The sequence below is a fragment of the Papilio xuthus genome, unplaced genomic scaffold, assembly GCF_000836235.2.
Source record: "Papilio xuthus unplaced genomic scaffold, Pxut_1.1 DF826961.1, whole genome shotgun sequence".
NCBI classification, from domain to species: Eukaryota; Metazoa; Arthropoda; class Insecta; order Lepidoptera; family Papilionidae; genus Papilio; species Papilio xuthus.
This window is the reverse complement of record NW_013531688.1, coordinates 3633301-3651924: the sequence shown is the minus strand read 5'-3', so window position 1 is coordinate 3651924 and position 18624 is coordinate 3633301. Positions and strand designations below refer to the sequence as shown.

Genomic DNA, 18624 nt, shown 5'->3' with positions numbered 1-18624 from the left:
TCTATACATGGGCAGGTTATAAGCAGCGATGTTTTGTGCCCATGAGACCCGGCGTAACAATAAGACGCGGTTGAGCGGTCGCTAGGGCGCTGAACAACAAGGGGCGCCACAGATCTGCGCATACACAGTCACAATTAACCCTGATAACCGCCCAAAGACATAGTAAAAAACTGGGGACTAGAAATTTCGCCTAAGGCGATAGCAGAGCTAAGTTATTGGTTTTCCTTTACAAAATAATTAAGCAGATTTTAAAAGTTTTGGCTTACACATATATTAACAGAGTGTATATCAAATTAATATGCATACTTTGTGTATATTAATCTCAAATATACACAAAATATGCATTAGTCGGAATTATTCCAATACGATCAGTTTGACGTGACATTGCATATTTATTTAAAACGTCAATTTATAAAATATCGTAAAAAGGAACGTATGCTACTGAATTTCATTAAAATCGTATAAATCTTTTCGTAAAGAAATCTACATGACTTGTAAAAATTCAATGTTTCATTATTGATTCCACCATTTATAATACGTAGACAGTGAATAATAATTCAGTGTGTTTGTTACTTCAATGGTTACGGTAATGTTGCGATTATCACAGGTCGTAATTTAGTGAAATTCCATATTTTATTGAAAATATTCCAAGATGATTCAAGACGAGGAGTATGATGAACAGGCGCTGTCTCCAGAGCGTATTAAAGCTCTGGGGTTCAAGCCTCAGAAAGAACTTCTGGTCAATCACCTACTACCATATGCTTCTGCATTGGATGAAGAGTCCACAAAATTCCTCGAACAAGTGAAGGTAAATCTAGCCAAGTCAGTGATGTTGCGCGAAATGAAACCTTCATGCGGAGTTTGGTCTTCGAGGCTCATGAAGTGAGTATTTTGCATTAATAAATCGAATAGTTATGATCATGACAATGGTTTTTGAAGTTGAACTGTTTAAAAATATTCTCCAATATGATGTACCAAGCTAGATACTACTTTTATTCAAGTAAATGTTCAATTGAATATTACCTGAATAATGGTTAAGTTAGTATGATAATCTAAAACAATAAGTTTTGAAACTCAGTTCACACAATTTTTTAAATATTTGTGCGAGTGGAGTAGTGGTTAATTTACTATCTGGAACAGTTACATTACAATTTCAATATGTAAGGTGATCATAGTAATAAAAACCTGTACTTTTCATTTTCCTGGAACTTACAATAACATTGGGTATGTTTTTATGCTGAAATGTATTAGATCAAAGCAAAAGAAAAACAACTAATGTTGATTAATATCTCACAGTCTCCCTAAGTACTTTGTAGTGTCTAATATAATAATTAAACAAATTTTTGTAAGTATAAATTTAATAAAAAATTGTTAAAATAAGTAATACCAATACATTTTATGTCTTTCAATGTACACAAATAAAAAAACAGTATCTATTGTTTATAAAATCATCCAAATTAACTATTAACATGAAGTCAGTACATAGTGTTTGAATATAAAATTCATTTGTGTCTATGCTATAGTTTCACGCTAACCTTTGGCAATGCATTGAGTTCAGAAATAACTGGCCATAGCCCAGAACTTCCTGTAATGAAAACCTGGCCTCCGTCACTCTTTGTCCATGACATACAATTTGTTACCTGCCATCTATGTGTCATAGTAATTATTTGTAGTAAACATTATCTTCATTTCATAAATATATGCAACATCTTATCAAATACACTTACATCACTTTAATGAAATAACATAAATCATTACCCATTTCTATGATTACAAAACAAAAGTAAAATATCTCTGATAGAATATCTTTTGAGAGGGTAAACCTCTCTTTCTTAAAAAGAATAAGAGCTAAAAATTTACAAAGGAGAACAGGCTGAGAATAATAATATAATTTAGATGTTTATAATTATTAATTATAAATGGATGAAATAGAACTACATTTTGTTTAAAATACACACTAATTTATTTTAATTACATCATGTAGTTGTACACAATATTTTTAATTATAACAACACAGGTATCTAATTTTGCGTACACAAATGCTGTGACCACTTATTATACAAACAACAAAAACATCTGTATCAATATTACAAACATAGAATAGAAGGAATAAACCCATAACAATTATTTATAAAACCGAAGACTGGCTGATTGCCAAAATGTAAGATTGAGTACTTTTACAAATTCCTTGTAGCACAAAAAGTTGTGTTTAAAATAGATCTAAAAATAAACATTCATATTCAATTGAGGTTCAATTTTGTCGGATTAATTAAAATGCTTTGTAATGTAACTATGTATTATTAAATTATAATCCATTCAAAAAAATGTAAAGGATTATTCTTCATGTTTAAACACACATGAGCTTAAAATTCACTTACAATCTTTTAATATTTTACTATTGCAATAATTATAATGAAAAAATTAGAATTAAATATTCTGTATAACTTAACAAGTATGAGTAATGTAAAGTTCCTTAATCTATACTAATACATTACATTGAGGAAAGATTTGTTCGTTAGTTTGCATTAAATAGGTTCTGATACTACTGAACTACTGTTGGCAAACAGTGAAAAAATTTTCAAATCAGTTCCTAGCTACACTTATCACAGGGTCATGTAGGGTATACTTATTATTGATTTTTTTTAAATCTGCCTAAATAAAAATGTACACAACAAACTACTAATTAGAATAAAGTGTTTCAATGTAGTATAATTATTTTATTAAATACATATATGATATTTTTTTCAGGTACCTAAGGCTGTACGGATTGAAAATGTCAAAAGAGGATCACATTGCTCTGATAAAATTAGCATTTGAACTTGTCCTCATTCCAGACCTTGAACCTTGCAAAGTTCACAAGTTTGCTACTATGTTTCTGATGCTCACAAAGTAAGATAAACATTATACAAGTATTTTAAAACATCTAGGAACTTTTAACAACACACTAGTTTAATTAAGATTTTATGTACCTTTCATACAATAAATTGAATTAGCATTGAATCTGTTAAGTTCAACATAATAATAATTTTACTATACCCATTTTATTTGTATGTGCCATTCATGTGATCAAGGAGGTTACTCTCCCCTGGCTTGTGCGGAAGCAAGCAGAGAGTTCCGGTGCATTCCTCAGGAGATCCCGGGACTCTAACCATTTGCACTTAATGATGGCAACTGAGGGGATTTTAGGGAGTTAAGTCTTATATAACACTGTCTTTCCCCTATAAAGCAGCATTTTTTGTAGATTCCCCACCTTAAAATTTAAAAATAAAGTGCAGGGCTACATTTTCTATTGCATATAGCAGTAATCGCGAGACAGATGGAATTGTAGACTTAGGACTTTAGTGTAGTATCATCTTTGTATTGCAGGAAGCGGTATTTAATTTCACCAGAAGAGCTAACACTCCCGTGGCGCCCTCTGTACGAGATGGGAAAGAAAATATTTGACAAAAGTGAAACAGCTATAGGAATGTATCATTATTTGGGGTAAGATTTGCTTTAAATTATTAATTAATAATGATTATTGATATTAAAACATTGGTTTAAAATTTAAATTTATCGATTCATTTAGTTTAATTCAACAATAAGCAATTTACAATTATTTTTTCCTTGAGGTAAACCACAGGTCTATGATAATTAGTATGTAATAATTAATATTATAAATTATTTTTTAAAATCTTTACTAAGTATATGAGATATATTATTATGTATTTATTTTATTAAATAAATTATGTTTGTTCAGGCAACATTCTATGAAACAAGGTGTAGATATGCTCGACGTGATTCGCAAATTCCTGTCCGGTTATGGGCTTGATGACGCCCTTGATCTGTTTGGACTTGCGACACAACACGAATCTGAATTTCCAACGTAATTCCTTTTAGCAATTTTGGCAAAGCTCTACCTTATTAAGTTATCATGGCGGCGTTAACACCAGACTGATATGGCTACTATTAGTCAAAAGCCAAGCACTTAGATATGTGATTCTTGCCGCACCGGTGGAAATGATTACAAAATAAGCTAAATTCACATGTTGTTGTTTGCTGATATTAGATGTTAGTGCATTCTAGGTGGTTTAGCGTCCATCTGTAATTCATCATCAGCTCACTATATGTCCCCACCGAGGGGCTCGGAGCCTACCCTAAGTTAAGGGTGATTAGGCCATAGTCAACCACGCTGGCCAAGTGCGGGTTGGTTGACTTCACACATATCTTTGAATTTTTCTCAGATATGTGCAGGTTGCATCACGATGTTTTCCTTCACCGTAGGAACATCTGTAGTTAGTTAAGGGCAATATAAATTTCTTTGGGTATTTTTAAGCCACCAGAGTATAAAGTCGCCTCACCTGCAAATTGCGACGTTATTTTATCGTATCTATTTATATATTTTGTTATTTACGTCGCCATGTTTTTTAATAAGGCAGAGCTCTTAGGGTTTTGCTATTTGTCGTCTTCACCTGGTTGTGGTGTCTGGTTCGTGAATCATTCAAATCGCAGGTGTCAGGCCACACTGGTGGTTGGGTTGTGCAATTGCATGGGGATTTGTTTATGTTTTATATGAGATTTTAAATTATTAATTTTTTTTAGGTCTCTAGAAGGAACCTACTTGTCTATGATCAGTTGCGCCAAACCGTAAGTATTATTTTACTAAAAAAAATGAATTTTTGCTTATAAAATATTTTTTTTATTTGTAGTAGCTACGCTCTTAAGATTAATATTATGTTATAACCTGAATATTATTAAATAAATCTATTCAACATAAACAATAATTCCAGATATTTCCATTTGAATGCTACAAAGGAGGTTCTTGAAGAGTTTCTACCTCAATTATCACCATGGTCGTCAGATTCACATCCAGTATCCCAGCTGTCATTGTTCCTACCAGTGGGCCTGCCTCCAAGTAAAGCTGACTACGGACATAAACTATGGTTTGATAAACTTATTGAACTGTGGGAAACCTGCTTTAGTCCACAATTTGGCATTAGTGTGAGTTTTCGTCTAATATCTTACTAATATATTAAATTTTAGATGTCTAGACAGATGAAGGGATAAAACTACAAGACTATGTTCTACATCTATGCCAAATTTGAATGCAACCGTTCTGAAGATACAACCTAACAAACATTCGTATTTATAATATTAGTAAAATAACATTCATAAGAGCATTGGTGGCTTAGGAGTCAAGCTTTTGACTTGCAATCTGCAGGTCCTGGGTTCGAATCTTTTCTGATTTGCATATCATTTCTGATTTGTATATGTACTTTTATCCGACGTTCTTACGGTGATAGAAAACAACGTAATACAACCTGCACATATCTGAGAAGAAATTCAAAGATATGTGTGAAGTCAACCAACCCGCACTTGGCCAGCATGTTTGACTATGGTCTATTCACCCCTAACTTACGGTAGGGTCCGAGCACCTCAGTTGGGACGTATAGTGACCTGATGATGATGAAGATACATGTTTAGAAAACTAATAGCTTCTTTATGCTACCTTTGCAGGAATTGATAGCGTTATTTGCTGATTTGTCGAAAAGAAACCCGGGCGCTGTTGATTGGACGCCTCATGTACCCAAAATGTTCATGTTCATACTTCATTCGCTCAATTTACCAGTCAGTTACAAAGATATGCAGTGCAGCAGGAATTATAACTTAGGTAATAAATATTTTTAATCTATTTACACAAATCACACAGAAGGCGACATCCTGACTTGGTGTGTAACTAACTTTTGTGTTCTGTTTTGGTGTGTAACTAACTTCTTATAATTTTCATGTTATATGTAAAATTTGTAGACATCAAACAAGCTGCTATATGGATAGTTTGGAACATTAGGCCTGACGGCGTGGTGCTGAAACACCTCAAGAGTTTCTTGGGAGGCATCGAGAGCTATCTGCACAGCGCCAACTCCGGCCGCTGGTCCTTCAAGCTCAGAGATCTGCTCAGGAAGTTAGCTCGCGAATTCTTAAACAGGTATGTCTATTTTTTTTTAAATATTAGCAGATTTTTGTGTAAATTTACTAATATTTCTTTAACCATTCCAAATAAGCTCTAAACTTGTGCTAGGATATGGTTTACGAAAATATTTGAATGGCGGGATTCGAACCCTCGACCTCGTGATCGGAAATCCGTACACTTAACCATTAGGCTATTGAAACTTCATTCGTTTATCTATATTTGATATAACAAGAACACGAGTCACCTCTGTCTCATTTTGTTAAGTCTTTATTAAAAAAAAAATATTATTCGACAGAGTACGCAAAGAACGCATAAAGAAGTACCTCGAGAGCTGGGAGAATAAAACTCCACCAGAGTTAAAGCTAAGAGAGGAGGACATCACTGAATTTGTAAAAATAATGCTGGAGCCGACGCTTCAGGCCGTGTACAGCCGCAGCGGCTCCCTCGACGTGTCCATCGCGCTGCAGAACCTGGCCAGTATGCGGCCCGCCATCGTCATCCCGCCCCTGCTGGACAGGCTGAGGACCTCCCTCACCTCGCTGACGGAGCCGCACAGGGTGACCGCCGCCATGTCCGCCGTGGCTGCCGTCGCTCGTCCCATGCTGCGCGGCGGTGACGTCGACTACCCGGAGGGACCCACGCATGCGGTCCCCTTCCTCCTCGCCGTCCTGCCCGGATTGGACCCCAACGATATAAAGAAGACGCTGGTCACCTTGCACTTCATTTTGATCTTCAGCAGCATGATACCTTACATAGACTGCAGCTCCGCCCACGAGTACTGGTCGGACCTCACCGAGGAGGAGCTGCTCGTTTGCGAGTCGACCGCCCAGCTGGAGGACTTCGTTCTCGTCTTCCTCGACCGCCTGTTCATCATCATCGAGTCGAGCGCGATGGAGCACGTCCGCCTCGACACCAAGGACTCGGAAGGCATGAGAAGCAAGACCGACGCGGTCACTGAGACGGCCATATCGTCCGCCGCCACCAGCGTCCTGATGCAGTGCTCCCCGAAGATATTTAAGGAGGCGCTGAGGAAGTTTAAATCGTTCGCGACTGACTCGACTTTCGAGACGAACGTGTCGGGCAGCATGGTGGGCGTGTTACTGAGAGTGTTCGCACGTATCGACGCCGAATCGACGCTGGCCGCCTTCCTGCCGCCGCTGTGCGCCGAACTTAATGAGATCCTGGCGACGGACGAGGCGCTGCACGAAGAGAACCCGCCGCGCGACCTCGTCTACCGGCTCGTGCTGCTGATGAACCTCGTACAATGCGACGGCACCGTGCTGCTCAAGTACATGTCCGATCTTATTCCGGTCTTGGACAGGATCCTGAAGATTCACGCGAAATACGCTCTGACTCGCGCCTGTGAGGTTCTGGGAGGTATTTTCTACTCGCTGTCGCATTTCGATTTGAAGGAGACGAGGAGTTCGCCGAAGGACTACAGCGAGGCGCCGCAGAAATGGCTGCCGGTACGGGAGTGGGGGAGAGGTTGCCTGATGAGCGAGGCGAAGCTGCAGTGGCACGTGCCGAGTGCGGAGGAGGCGGCGTGCGCGCAGATGCTGGTGGACCGCTACCTGATGCACGAGGTGCGCCGCCTGCGCCAGTGGCTCGCAGACGAGCGCCCCATGTGCCGCGACCGCAAGCTAAGGAGCTTCTACATCATTTACTCCACGCTCTCCGCGAGCTCATTCCTGCCTCCCAACGACGAGGAGCCGGTTATTCTGTAAGTATTGCAATATCCCTAACAACATACTACCTACAAGAGTACTTCGTCAACTAAATAAGTATTTAATAAATAAATATTTAGTGCTACTTCCAATATTGATAATGCTGACTTCTATAGTGAGCAAAAGGCAGATTTTCTCCTCATTTAGCTATTATTTTATATCATCAGATGCGTTCCTATATTACTATAAATATATATTAATAATACTATTACTATAAATAATATTTCTATTATATAATTATCAGTACGGATTCACAAGTGCCGCCTACAAGTCTACCGTTTACAAACGGCGTGCCGCACTCTATAACGGTGGAGGGGCAGAACATGCGCGCCGCCATGGCCGCCCTGCTGCTGGACGTGCAGGCCAAGATGCTCGCTGCAGACACCGACGAGACCAGGGGACTCGAAATGCTCACACAGGTTAGTTTAGTTTGGTCTCTAGAGAAAAATATTACATATATATATGCAACTTAACTTGATAAGTAATTTATTTAATACCAAAATTATGAAAATAATAAAAAAAAACAAAAATGTACACACACGGAAAGTCTTGATGTCGGTCTTTTCAAATTCATGTGCGAGCTGCGTAGTGCTCTTCCCTCGCTACGCGCCAATTCACCTAAAATTTTGTTCCACACAAAGAAACGCGGGAGTTTAGAGCTGCCAAGATATTTGAAAAGGTTTATATTTGTTTCTAGTTATGGGAGCGCGTGGTGGTGGTGAAGCCGGGGCGGTACGCGCTGGGTCTGGAGGCGCGGCTGAGGTCGCACAGCGCGATGGAGCGCGCGCTGGACGGGCGCGGGCTGGCGGGGCCGGTGTGGTCGCGCGCGCGGCTGCGCTCGCTGCTGGCGGACACCGCGCGCATACAGGACGAGGCGCGCTTCGACCTCATCTGCGAGGCCGGCATCACGCCCTCCGCATTGAAAGCTCTGCACGCCTTGTATGATCTATCCATCAATACTTACACATCGGTAAATACATTTCACTTCGTACTTAGATATTGGGGTAACTTATGTACTAATAAAAAGAAACACTTTATTTTCTAATCAATTGATTTCACTTTATCTCATTGATCGAATCATCTATACTATAATTATGAACAGGAAAAATTTGATTGTTTGCATTGAACTGGTATCGAAACTATCGAACCAAATTTAAAAATTCTTTTACTGTTGGGGAACTACCTATTCCCGGAAAACATAGACTATATTGCTAGATTTTTTTTATTCTGCGCGGACGAAGTCGCGGCCTACTGACACTAGTAAATAGAATAAAAAAATAGTCAGATTTTTTGTTTTTAAAATTTCCACTTGATATTCGACCGATTTTTCTAACGGCAGATAAAAAAAATATTTTACAACCAGGTGCGCGTACTATCACAAATCCGTCTGTACTGGATGCTGAGCCACTACCCGTACTCGTACCGCGCGCTGCTGCCGCGGCTGGTGCAGCTGCTGGCGGAGGGCGGGGAGGGAGACGAGTGGCACGCGCGGCACAAGGGCGCCCTCTTCATCATGCTGGGCCCTCGCGCTGGACCACTCATCGCCAAACAGGACTGGCATGTCGTACGGGAACTCTCCCTCGCGGTACTGAAGGCACCACTCAGTGAGAAACCGAGCATCATGAAGTAAGTTCTAGTATTTATATCTTACTAATATTATAAATGCGAATATTTGTATGGATGGATGATTGTTTGAAGGTATCCCCACAACAGCTTAAGAGATCTCGGTGAAATATGGCATAGATGTAGAACACAACCTGGAAGAACATAGGCTACTAATTCAGTTTTTTAATACCGCGCAGATTGTCCCAGGCGATAGCTAATAGGGTATAAATTTTGCATTGCAAATTTACTTCCTTCTTTAAATTTTTTTTTTGATGTTAGGAAAAATAAGGATTGATGTTACAGGCGTCTTTTTTAACAAGCACTGTTTTTTTTTATTTAATTTAAACCAAAACCCTCGTGAATAAAATGCCAAATCTTAAAAAATCGTTTTTATTGATTTGAATAATAAAAAAACTGTATCAAATGCAGATGGACCCAGTAATTGTAATTTATTATTTATCTTTCAGATTGGAGCAAGCATTTGGTGAAACATTACACAGAAACTTTCCAACAGTAAACACTCGCTTGAAGATATCGCAAGGAGCTTGCGAAGCGGCAAAGTACTTCCTAAATGAGAATCAAATGAGCGAAACCGAGTTTAAAAAGATGCTGGAAGTAGCCGAGACGAGAGAGGATCAGGTTTCGGATGACACTGAGAAGTTGTATAGAGATTTTATGGACGAATTAATTGATATAGCCTCATCGCCTAATTTGTAAGTGCTTCCATTCTATAAGGTTTAAACATTTTTACAATTTAATGCCGCTCGATAAAATATTTAGTAGTGTTAAGAAGGAAATCCGACACTGTGCCGGTGTATCGGCGCAACACTAGCCTTATTAAAATATCAACGCATATGTCCCCTCACTAATCATTCTGACACTTGATTTGGTAATTTGCCATTTGCGCCAAAGGATTCTAACTAATAATGTCTAAAAGAAGTGACATTGGTTCGAAAAATAAAACAAATATGGGATAAAACAATAAAAATATTCATTTTTGTTATGATGTTTGTATTCATCGAATTACAATACAATTACAAAGCAAATTTTAAAATAATAAGCCAATTTAAAAAGGAATATAAATTGAAGCCCTCATTGATTTAACTACAATTTAATTAGTTTTTTTTTATTTCCATAGGCCGTGGCGTCGTTTGGAGCTGATAATGCAGATACTAACATCATGCTCATCTCTACAAACTGCGTACCCGCCGCGCGCGGTACACTTCATGGTACAAGCGTTGGTACACGACGACATTACGGTACGCCGGTCTGCACAACGCCTTGTTGCCTTCTGTCTCAGACAACGAAAGAAGAAGGTCGTCAAGATGACTGTAGATCCGTACCAAGTCGCAGGCGTACCCAAACCAAAAGTACACGTACCAGGTACAGTGAAATCATACAAAATTCACACTAGAGCGTCAAATCAATCAATCTTACCGTACTGGGTAGGAAATAAATGTCCTCGACTGTAAACTATATTTCGATTAAAAGCTAATAAGATAAATAAGGATAGATAATGTTTTATATTAATGTGAGAAAAAGTGTTGAACTAAAAATATTATGGAATTTACGAGACTCAGTGATAAATTGTAATTTTTCTATGGTTTAGAATTTACATATGACAATGTATCTATTTCAGGTTACAGAAAAGATCTGGAGTGGGTGATGTGGGATAAAGACTACGTGCCGCAGACCGACGAGGAGTGGGACAGACCCTGGCTTAAGAAATCTCACTACGGATTCTACTGTTGGCCGGAAAGGCTCGAGGTAGGTATTTAAAAAAAGAGGTTTTCGTATTTGTAAATAAAATTCGGCAATTTTCAGTTAAAAAATGATTTTTTTTATTAAATAATGGCACGTTTTCTATTTGGAATTATACAAATGTGAATATTAATTATTAATTCCAGGTGGCAGCACCATCGCATCAGCAGTTCTTCTTCACAGAACAGAAGGTAGAAGACATGGAGGATGGAGAGCGACATATATTTGAATTCTTCTATGACGAGGCAAACGTGGACCGTCTCGTCGCTTTCCTTACTGTGGAAGAGAAAAAGGGAAAAGACAAATTCAACGGCGTCCGCTTTGTTCTATTTAAAGTAAGTTTTAACATACACCAAATATAATTTTCAATTCTAAATATTTATAATTCTAAATTAATTACTTACACAATAACAACTGCAATATATCACAGTTTTACGTCATTTAGAAATTTATATGAAAAAACAAATAACTTCTGATATTGCATAATGCCACACGTAACGCCTGTTAAGAAAGAAAAGCAAATCCAATAGTGTCAGTTTAAGAAATTGCTATTTAAACTTACTAGGCGCTTATTTTTACCTTACATAAATTTTACAGTTATTATTCTCTCACTTCGGCGAGAGGATAGCGTCAAAGTTTTTCGAGCACGCGCTGCGGTGCGCTAGTGACCCGCAGGAGGCGCCGCAGCGGCTGGCGGCCGAGGTGGCAGCGGCCGCCATGTCCGCGCCGCGCTATTGGCCCCTGCAACGCGCGCGTCTCATGCACAACACTGCGCTAGATATTATCAAAGCCGGTCAGTTACAACCCATGTCACTACGGTTATTTCGTGTATGAACTTGTTAGACATACTTTTATAGCATCATCTATAAATCTAGTTGAAATTTTATCAAATAAAATCACAGATTACTTAACTTGACAACGAAATTAGTTTAATTTTGGAGTTATAAATGATTCGTCTGCTTTATGTATGGAAACAGCAAATTAGGTCCACCAAAAACAAATGCTTTTTCTACCGAAGCCCTGCTTGTCGCACAGAACCAGAATCTCATGTAATTGTTCCAACCCAAAAGTAGTGTATCTTTGTTAAAATCAACTTATAGTGATTGCTAAAACCACATTGACGTATACTTTCCAGGTCTGACCGCGGTGACTGCGGAGACAATTGAGGATTGGGGCACGTGCCTGGCGACTGGCGTGGACAAGCTGGACCCGCGGCGCAGCGGGCACGTGCTCTCCGCACTGCTCGACTTCTGCGCACCACAGAGCACTGACGGCACAGCTGACGACCAGCAGGCCTCATTCGTGCTCTGTGCACGACTTATAGCGCTGCAGGTCAGTGTTAAATAAAATCTTACTTTTTACTAATACATATTATAAATGCCATTGTTAACATGGATGGATGTTTGTTTGAAGGTTTCTCTAGAACGGATCTCGATGTAATTTGTCATGGAAGTAAAACATAGTTTGAGAGAACACAAAGGCTACTTAAATAAGTCTTTTTAATTCCGCACGGACGGAGTCGAGGGTGACAGCTAGTCGTGTAAATATTAGTAGTGTAATACTAGCTTTCGCCCCGACTCCATCCGCGGAATAAGACAACGTTTTAAGTAGCCTATGTTTTCTTCAAGATTATATATACATATGCAAAATTTCATCAAGATTCATCGAGCCGTTCTGGAGATACCCTTTAAAAACATCCATCCGTCAATCTAAAACATTAGAATATTGGTGAAATTTTAATGTTGTTTATTATTATAACGCAGGGTGCATTAGGCACACTGACATGGCGTGCGGCACCACTCGCAGCTGAGCTCCTCAAGAGACTGGAGTCCACCAACTTCATACAACATCCCTACCAGAACGTGCGGGAAACTGTTGGCAGGTGACTAACATTCTAATTATACTTATGTATACGTTCATTAAAAGACAATGGCGTAAAATGTATATGTATAATTCAATGAAAAAATATTTTAGAACTGTCTGTAGAATTATGAAATTATCAATACATGAAATTGTTTATGTGATTTTTAATAATTTTTCCGTTACAATTGCAGTGCATTAATGACGATATTTGATACGGAGCTGGTGTTCCCTGGCGGGGATAGCGGGCCGGCGCCACGGCTGGAGCACTTCCTGCGCTCTGTACGGCCGCGTCTTGCCGCACTTTACGATGAGCACGGGGACATAGGTCTGTACAAATATTATATCTGTATGATGGAATATGTTTGTCTTTTCAAATATTTTGGCGACTTAATATAATCTATGCGCTGCGCAGTGCCCCTTTCCCCACGTACACATACGTGTACTACATCTACGTTCTGAACAGAGACTCATGTGATTTCCAGCCGCAAAAATATTTGAATATCTCAATATAATGCTCAAAAGCGAGAAATGTTGACGATATGATACTAGGGTTTTATTAACTCAGCCATCAGTTTCAGCTTTTTATTTGTATTTTTTTATATTGTTGTACACAGTGGTAAAAAGCGTGGCGACGATCACGATGCCGTGCAGTGTGCAGGGTGGCAGTATGGAGACGCTGCCGGCGCGCGCTGCCGTGCGAGCTGGGCGTGCGCACGCGCTGCTGCCCGCAACGCACGCACCGCATGACGTCGCCGCACAGGTACCTTAAGAAATTAAAGATATGCGTGAATGGTGTCATATTATGATTACTGTTGTAATCAACGTTAAGAAATATATAAATTAAGGTTTATTATGTTGTGTGTTAGGCGAGTACGAGCGCAAGCGGCGAGGGCGAAGGCGAGGCGGAGGTGGAAGACGAAGCGGAGGGCGAGGCGGAAGGTGAGGGCAGTGAAGTGCTGGAGTTGCAGCTAGAGGAGCAACTGAATACCTCACTTCGCCTGGCGGGAGACGCCGCGCCCCCACCTGCCGCCGCCACTACTGCTACGCCAGCGGACCACGCAAACGCGGTCAACCTGCTCACTACAGGTACAAATACATAATAACTATTGACTGATAGTCTATATACAACTGTTAATGCTTTTTACAAACTGAATAATGTATTGTAGTGCTCCGCGGCTGTATGGGGCTGGTGGTGCGAGGCTCGAGCAACCACGTGGACGCACAATATTGCATAGTGGGCATAGCGTGCGCGGCGGCGACTCGCGGCCCCCTGCAGCCTCATGAGGAGCTGGGCCGCGCTGCGGGCGGGTTGCTGGCCGGCCTCGCCTGCGCCCCGCACGCGCCCGACACCTGCTGCGAGGCGCTGCGCACTCTGCGCTCGCTGGCCGTCGCGCGCTCCTGGTGGGCTCGGCTCGCGTGCGTCGAGCTAGCTCAGCCGCTGCTCTTCTACGCTCTGCCCGTGCTCTGCGCGAACGAGGACTACGCCAAGGAGGCGGAACAGTTCGCCTTGACGCTCATGAAGGACAGAAGACTCGAGGTTGGTGTTAATTGTTTATGCCCACAACCTCAGAAATACCTCGGCTTCCTTCCGTAAAACAATCTTTTTATTTTTATTATACAAATATTAAACTTTCAGGTAAGGCAAACGGCTGCCAAGCTGCTGACCGGTCTGATGCACTGCAAGGCGCTGCCCGACGAGGAGCGCACGCTGCAGCTGCTGGCACGCAGCTGCCGGTCGAAGGAGCTGGTGGAGAAGCACCGTGGAGTACTGGGCCTGTGCGCGTACCTCGCCTCGCGCCCTTACAGCCTGGGCCCGCGCCTCGGTCTAGTGCTGGCAGAGCTGGCACGGCACACCGGAGCACCCGACCCCATTCCCGCCACAATACGCACCTCACTTGCAGACTTCAGGAGGACGCACCAGGACGACTGGCAAAAGCATCGCGACCAGCTCACTGAAGAGGAACTAGACTTACTCTCCGACCTCACCTCACCACCATCGTATTTTGCGTAAAATAAGACATATATTTGACATAGATTTATCGTATGTAGGTGGAAATTAGCATCATTGTAAAACGCCACTTGTACCTTTAACATAGCTTTCTAATTGTATTCTGACATATGTATCTTAGGACAAATCTTTTGTTCCTTCTTGATTTCTTGTATTTACGGTAGCGGGTTTAGGATAGCAGTATCCATAAGCGTTATCGTAAACGGTTATTTCGTTACAAAATCAAGCTAGCGTTATTGTGACCGATTACGGGTAACCTAGCGGAAAAGCGTTACATTAATCGATGTTTTTGTTGTATGCAAGATTTATAGGGGAATTTTATTATTAGGTAGCCATAAATATTTGTACATTATATTGTAATATGTGTACTAAAAGGGACTGGAGTAAGGGAGGGGTCATTAGGAAGGGAAAAGGTAGCCTATATTAATCTGAATAACTTCATTCTAAATAAAATTAGTACGCGAAATTTCATAAACTTTTGACATAAAATGTGCTTTCATTTCTTTTATCGCACAAACATGATAAAAACCAAATGCTTAATATTTTTTGGTTGTTATTGTTGTTTATAATTAGTGATAAATAATTTTTAATTGACTTGTTTGATATAGCTGTGGCTAGGTATTAAAATACATTGGGAATGTGCATCGCACATGTATGTATAATAATTTTGTATCCATTTAACAGAAGATAGATAATGTATATAAAATTATTTGTTTAATAAATTGTTTGAAATTATTGATACTTCTCATTTTATGAAACATTCAACTAATATTTAAGGAAAAAAACTTAATGTCTTTTAATACCTATATTGATAAAAAAAAATTATAAACTCAAATATCAATTGATATGTTTGTTGGTAATTGAGTTATTCAGAAACAAAACTAACATCAATAATCTGAATTTTATCCATTTAATATGCTAAATAATGCGATTTGTGAAATCTTAGTCTTAAAACATTTCTTGATGATTACACAATAAATGGTTACGGGTTTCATGTGCTGTGAAACAATTTACTTTCAATCATATAAAATTGCAAAGAAAAAAATAGTTATTTTGTATATTTCTTTAGAAGTTATATTTTGTTAAAGTTTATAAAGATCTGTTTTGAAGAAAATGAGTATTGTATAAAATATGTAAAGCTTATAAATCGGTTTTGTAAGAAATGTGCTATTAAAAAAATTTCATTCACATATGTGACTTTTTTATTTATAAGTTACTAAGTTTCTTCAATATTTTAAACTAATACAAGTCCATTGAGCAACTTAACTTAACTTGCTCCTCAGTGGTAGGTTCAGTAAGAAATTCTTGTTCAAGCTTCAGATGCCCTGCAGATTAGTGCACAGTTTGTTACAGTCACACAAAATTTGCATGATTTAATGTGTTACGAGGATACCTGTTAAAAGTTTTGCAACATTTTGTCATATTTTTCAATTAAAATACAACATAAGTTATGTAAATCATTTAATCAGTGCATGCGTCATCATAAGGTCAAGAAATTTGCTCAAGTAGTTCAAGCAAAATTGTCCACCATGCCAAATACAAAAATAGTAACTGTCTTTGTCCATATTTATAATTATCTTCTATCATCAACATCTGGAAAAGAAATGACAAATAATAAAGACATCTGTCTTGCTGCGCATAAGCCTCCCCGAAAAAAACGCCAAGTTGAACAATCTTGTGCTACTCGCATCCAGGTAATCCCTCAATCTTGACTTGAACAACAGACCATCTTGCCGAAGACCTACCTACGTCCGTGGCCGCCTTTTTAGGATTTTGCGGCCCTATTGACTATCCGTTCTAAGAGTAATCTGTTCAGACTATAGCCACTTAAAGTTTACAATTATTCGGGCAATGTCAGTTACATCCATTCTCTGGTCAGATCACACCATTTCTGGTGCAATATAGCAGAGATTCTGAGAATTACCCTTCCTGTAACTCTAAGCTGTCAAATGAAGCCCGCAGCGAGAGCTACATCTCAGTTCCATAGGATAACACTGGCAACACACACAACTCAAAGACTTTCATTTGGGACACTAGGGTTGGTCTTGGGTCTTATTATTTACGACTTAGAATAACAACTTTGAGCATCTCAACATAAAATATTTAAAATTTGGTTATAATAATAATGTTCCATGAGGTAATTAATTTTGGTACTCACTTTTACCATCGCAAGCAACAATTTTCACTTTATCCACTTTGGCTATTTCTTGAACTTCCCTGAACTCCACATCATTTAACATGAATGTCCACACATTATCACAAAACCTGCAATAATAAGCAAATATTTTAATGACATTCAAATCAAATTTTCATCAATAATTGTATATCTAACTAGCTGTCACCCGCGACTCCTTCTGGAAAGAATTAAAAACAAAGTTAATATTTGTTCTTACAGACATGTTCTACATCTATGCCAAATTTCAGCAAGAACCATGCAGCCATTTCCGATATACCTTCATACAAACATCCATCCATCTAAACATTTCCATTTATAATATTAGTAAGAAGTAAGATTAGGAAGAGTCTAATCTCAATTGCTACATGAAACAAAATCTACTGGAAAGTATAAAACCAATTATCTTCATTCACAAAAGGTCTTACTTGACTAATACATACAAACTGTTAACAGATTCAATGCCACCATGAAACAATTTTTGTACCATGTAATATGTTAATTGCATCTATACAAAGTGAAAAGCACAAAATGTATCAATTATTTTAAATAGCTCTTATCTTTATTTGCGCATAATTTCACTAAAGTTTAAAGTATAAATTCAGATTACCTGTATGTATTCAATTTTCCAGCTTTAAATGTAAGCCTAGACTTAACTCTGTTTGAAAGTGCTTGGTTAATAGATTTATCAAACTGTAATAAAACTTTAATTGCTAGATTGGGAGTTATTTGGCCATACTGAAAAAAAAATAAAGACACTATAACATTGTTAAAATTTTAAGGAACAGATCTGCTTCTTGTATAGTCTATAAGATTGGTATTTATTCATCGCTGTCCTAATTGGTGATGTCTTATTCGTATACCACTGGCGTAGGTTTTGTATCCATGTTTTTTTTGGTTACTGCCGGAATTTTAACGGTCTAAAAATATTTTTACTACAAAAGTCAAGTTGGAAAAAGATTTACTTACTTGTATTAGTTCATCAAGGCTTTCTTGAAGCGTATTCCCGATTGTAGTATTTCTGTACAATTGGTATGACATAACTAAAATATTTACTTTACAACTAATATGCAGATCTGCTAATGTAGGTTCAAATGATTTATATAAAATTCAATAATATCTTCAATTCTTATTTCATTACTTTCATTTACTTTTCAAGCAAGGAGCAAAAGCAAGTTTTAAAATCAAAGTGGTTGCAAAGAGTATAATAAGTATACTATAGAGTGGTTGTCTTGTCAGAAACAAGCAAATCAAAGTCAAACCAAGTCAACTTTTTATTTTTTTTTATTTTATGACCTGGTAACATAGACCTTTAGGTCATATCTTATTTGGAAAAGTCAACCCTCCGCTTTAGTCAAAGAGTAGTAAGGTATTGTCTAGTGTAGTGCAGAGTATATAAGTCCATATAGTGTGTCAAAGAGTATATAAAATAAGAGACGGGACTCTTGACTAATTAGATACACAAACGGAGAATAAAAATTGACATTTTCAATGCTAGCAATATTATGAACAAGTCTACGTTGCTACCAACCTAAAAAAA

The 18624-nt window shown here is 38.7% G+C and overlaps 2 protein-coding genes across 3 annotated transcripts; one reads left to right on the top strand and one right to left on the bottom strand.

The window, feature by feature from the left end:
* The first annotated feature begins 411 nt into the window (after positions 1-411).
* On the top strand, positions 412-16256 carry LOC106120143 (proteasome activator complex subunit 4). 2 transcript variants are annotated; one of them, XM_013315363.1, is made up of 24 exons: positions 412-882; positions 2749-2889; positions 3367-3483; positions 3740-3865; positions 4582-4626; positions 4770-4980; positions 5497-5650; positions 5788-5965; positions 6246-7670; positions 7919-8093; positions 8372-8644; positions 9038-9300; positions 9747-9992; positions 10418-10662; positions 10919-11046; positions 11187-11375; positions 11638-11833; positions 12176-12372; positions 12804-12922; positions 13095-13228; positions 13518-13663; positions 13770-13989; positions 14070-14440; positions 14540-16256. In XM_013315363.1, exons 1-24 carry the CDS (start codon positions 653-655, stop codon positions 14912-14914), a joined length of 5904 nt encoding a protein of 1967 aa, XP_013170817.1. In that variant the 5' UTR covers positions 412-652; the 3' UTR covers positions 14915-16256. The 2 variants fall into 2 exon arrangements, with proteins under 2 accessions (XP_013170817.1, XP_013170818.1); XM_013315364.1 differs by lacking the exon at positions 3740-3865 and having other exon boundaries at positions 413-882.
* A 99-nt stretch (positions 16257-16355) lies between these two features.
* Positions 16356-18274, bottom strand: TfIIA-S (general transcription factor IIA subunit 2). The gene is made up of 4 exons (XM_013315365.1): positions 18054-18274; positions 17695-17822; positions 17070-17176; positions 16356-16504 (listed from the first exon to the last, which is right to left on the bottom strand). The coding sequence occupies exons 1-4, from the start codon at positions 18123-18125 to the stop codon at positions 16485-16487; spliced, it is 327 nt and encodes a 108-aa protein (XP_013170819.1). The 5' UTR covers positions 18126-18274; the 3' UTR covers positions 16356-16484.
* Positions 18275-18624: the final 350 nt, after the last annotated feature.

What these genes read in the sequence shown, in the direction of transcription:
- LOC106120143 (XM_013315363.1), top strand. Translation starts at nt 653, where the DNA reads ATGATTCAAGACGAGGAGTATGATGAACAGGCGCTGTCTCCAGAGCGT. An exon ending in CAGCAGGAATTATAACTTAG is followed by an intron (nt 5,651 to 5,787) that starts GTAATAAATATT and finishes TAAAATTTGTAG; the next exon opens with ACATCAAACAAGCTGCTATA. An exon ending in ACCAAAAGTACACGTACCAG is followed by an intron (nt 10,663 to 10,918) that starts GTACAGTGAAAT and finishes TATCTATTTCAG; the next exon opens with GTTACAGAAAAGATCTGGAG.
- TfIIA-S (XM_013315365.1), bottom strand. Translation starts at nt 18,125, where the DNA reads ATGTCATACCAATTGTACAGAAATACTACAATCGGGAATACGCTTCAA. An exon ending in GCCTTGATGAACTAATACAA is followed by an intron (nt 17,823 to 18,053) that starts GTAAGTAAATCT and finishes TTTTTTTTTCAG; the next exon opens with TATGGCCAAATAACTCCCAA. An exon ending in TGTTGCTTGCGATGGTAAAA is followed by an intron (nt 16,505 to 17,069) that starts GTGAGTACCAAA and finishes TTTCTTTTCCAG; the next exon opens with ATGTTGATGATAGAAGATAA.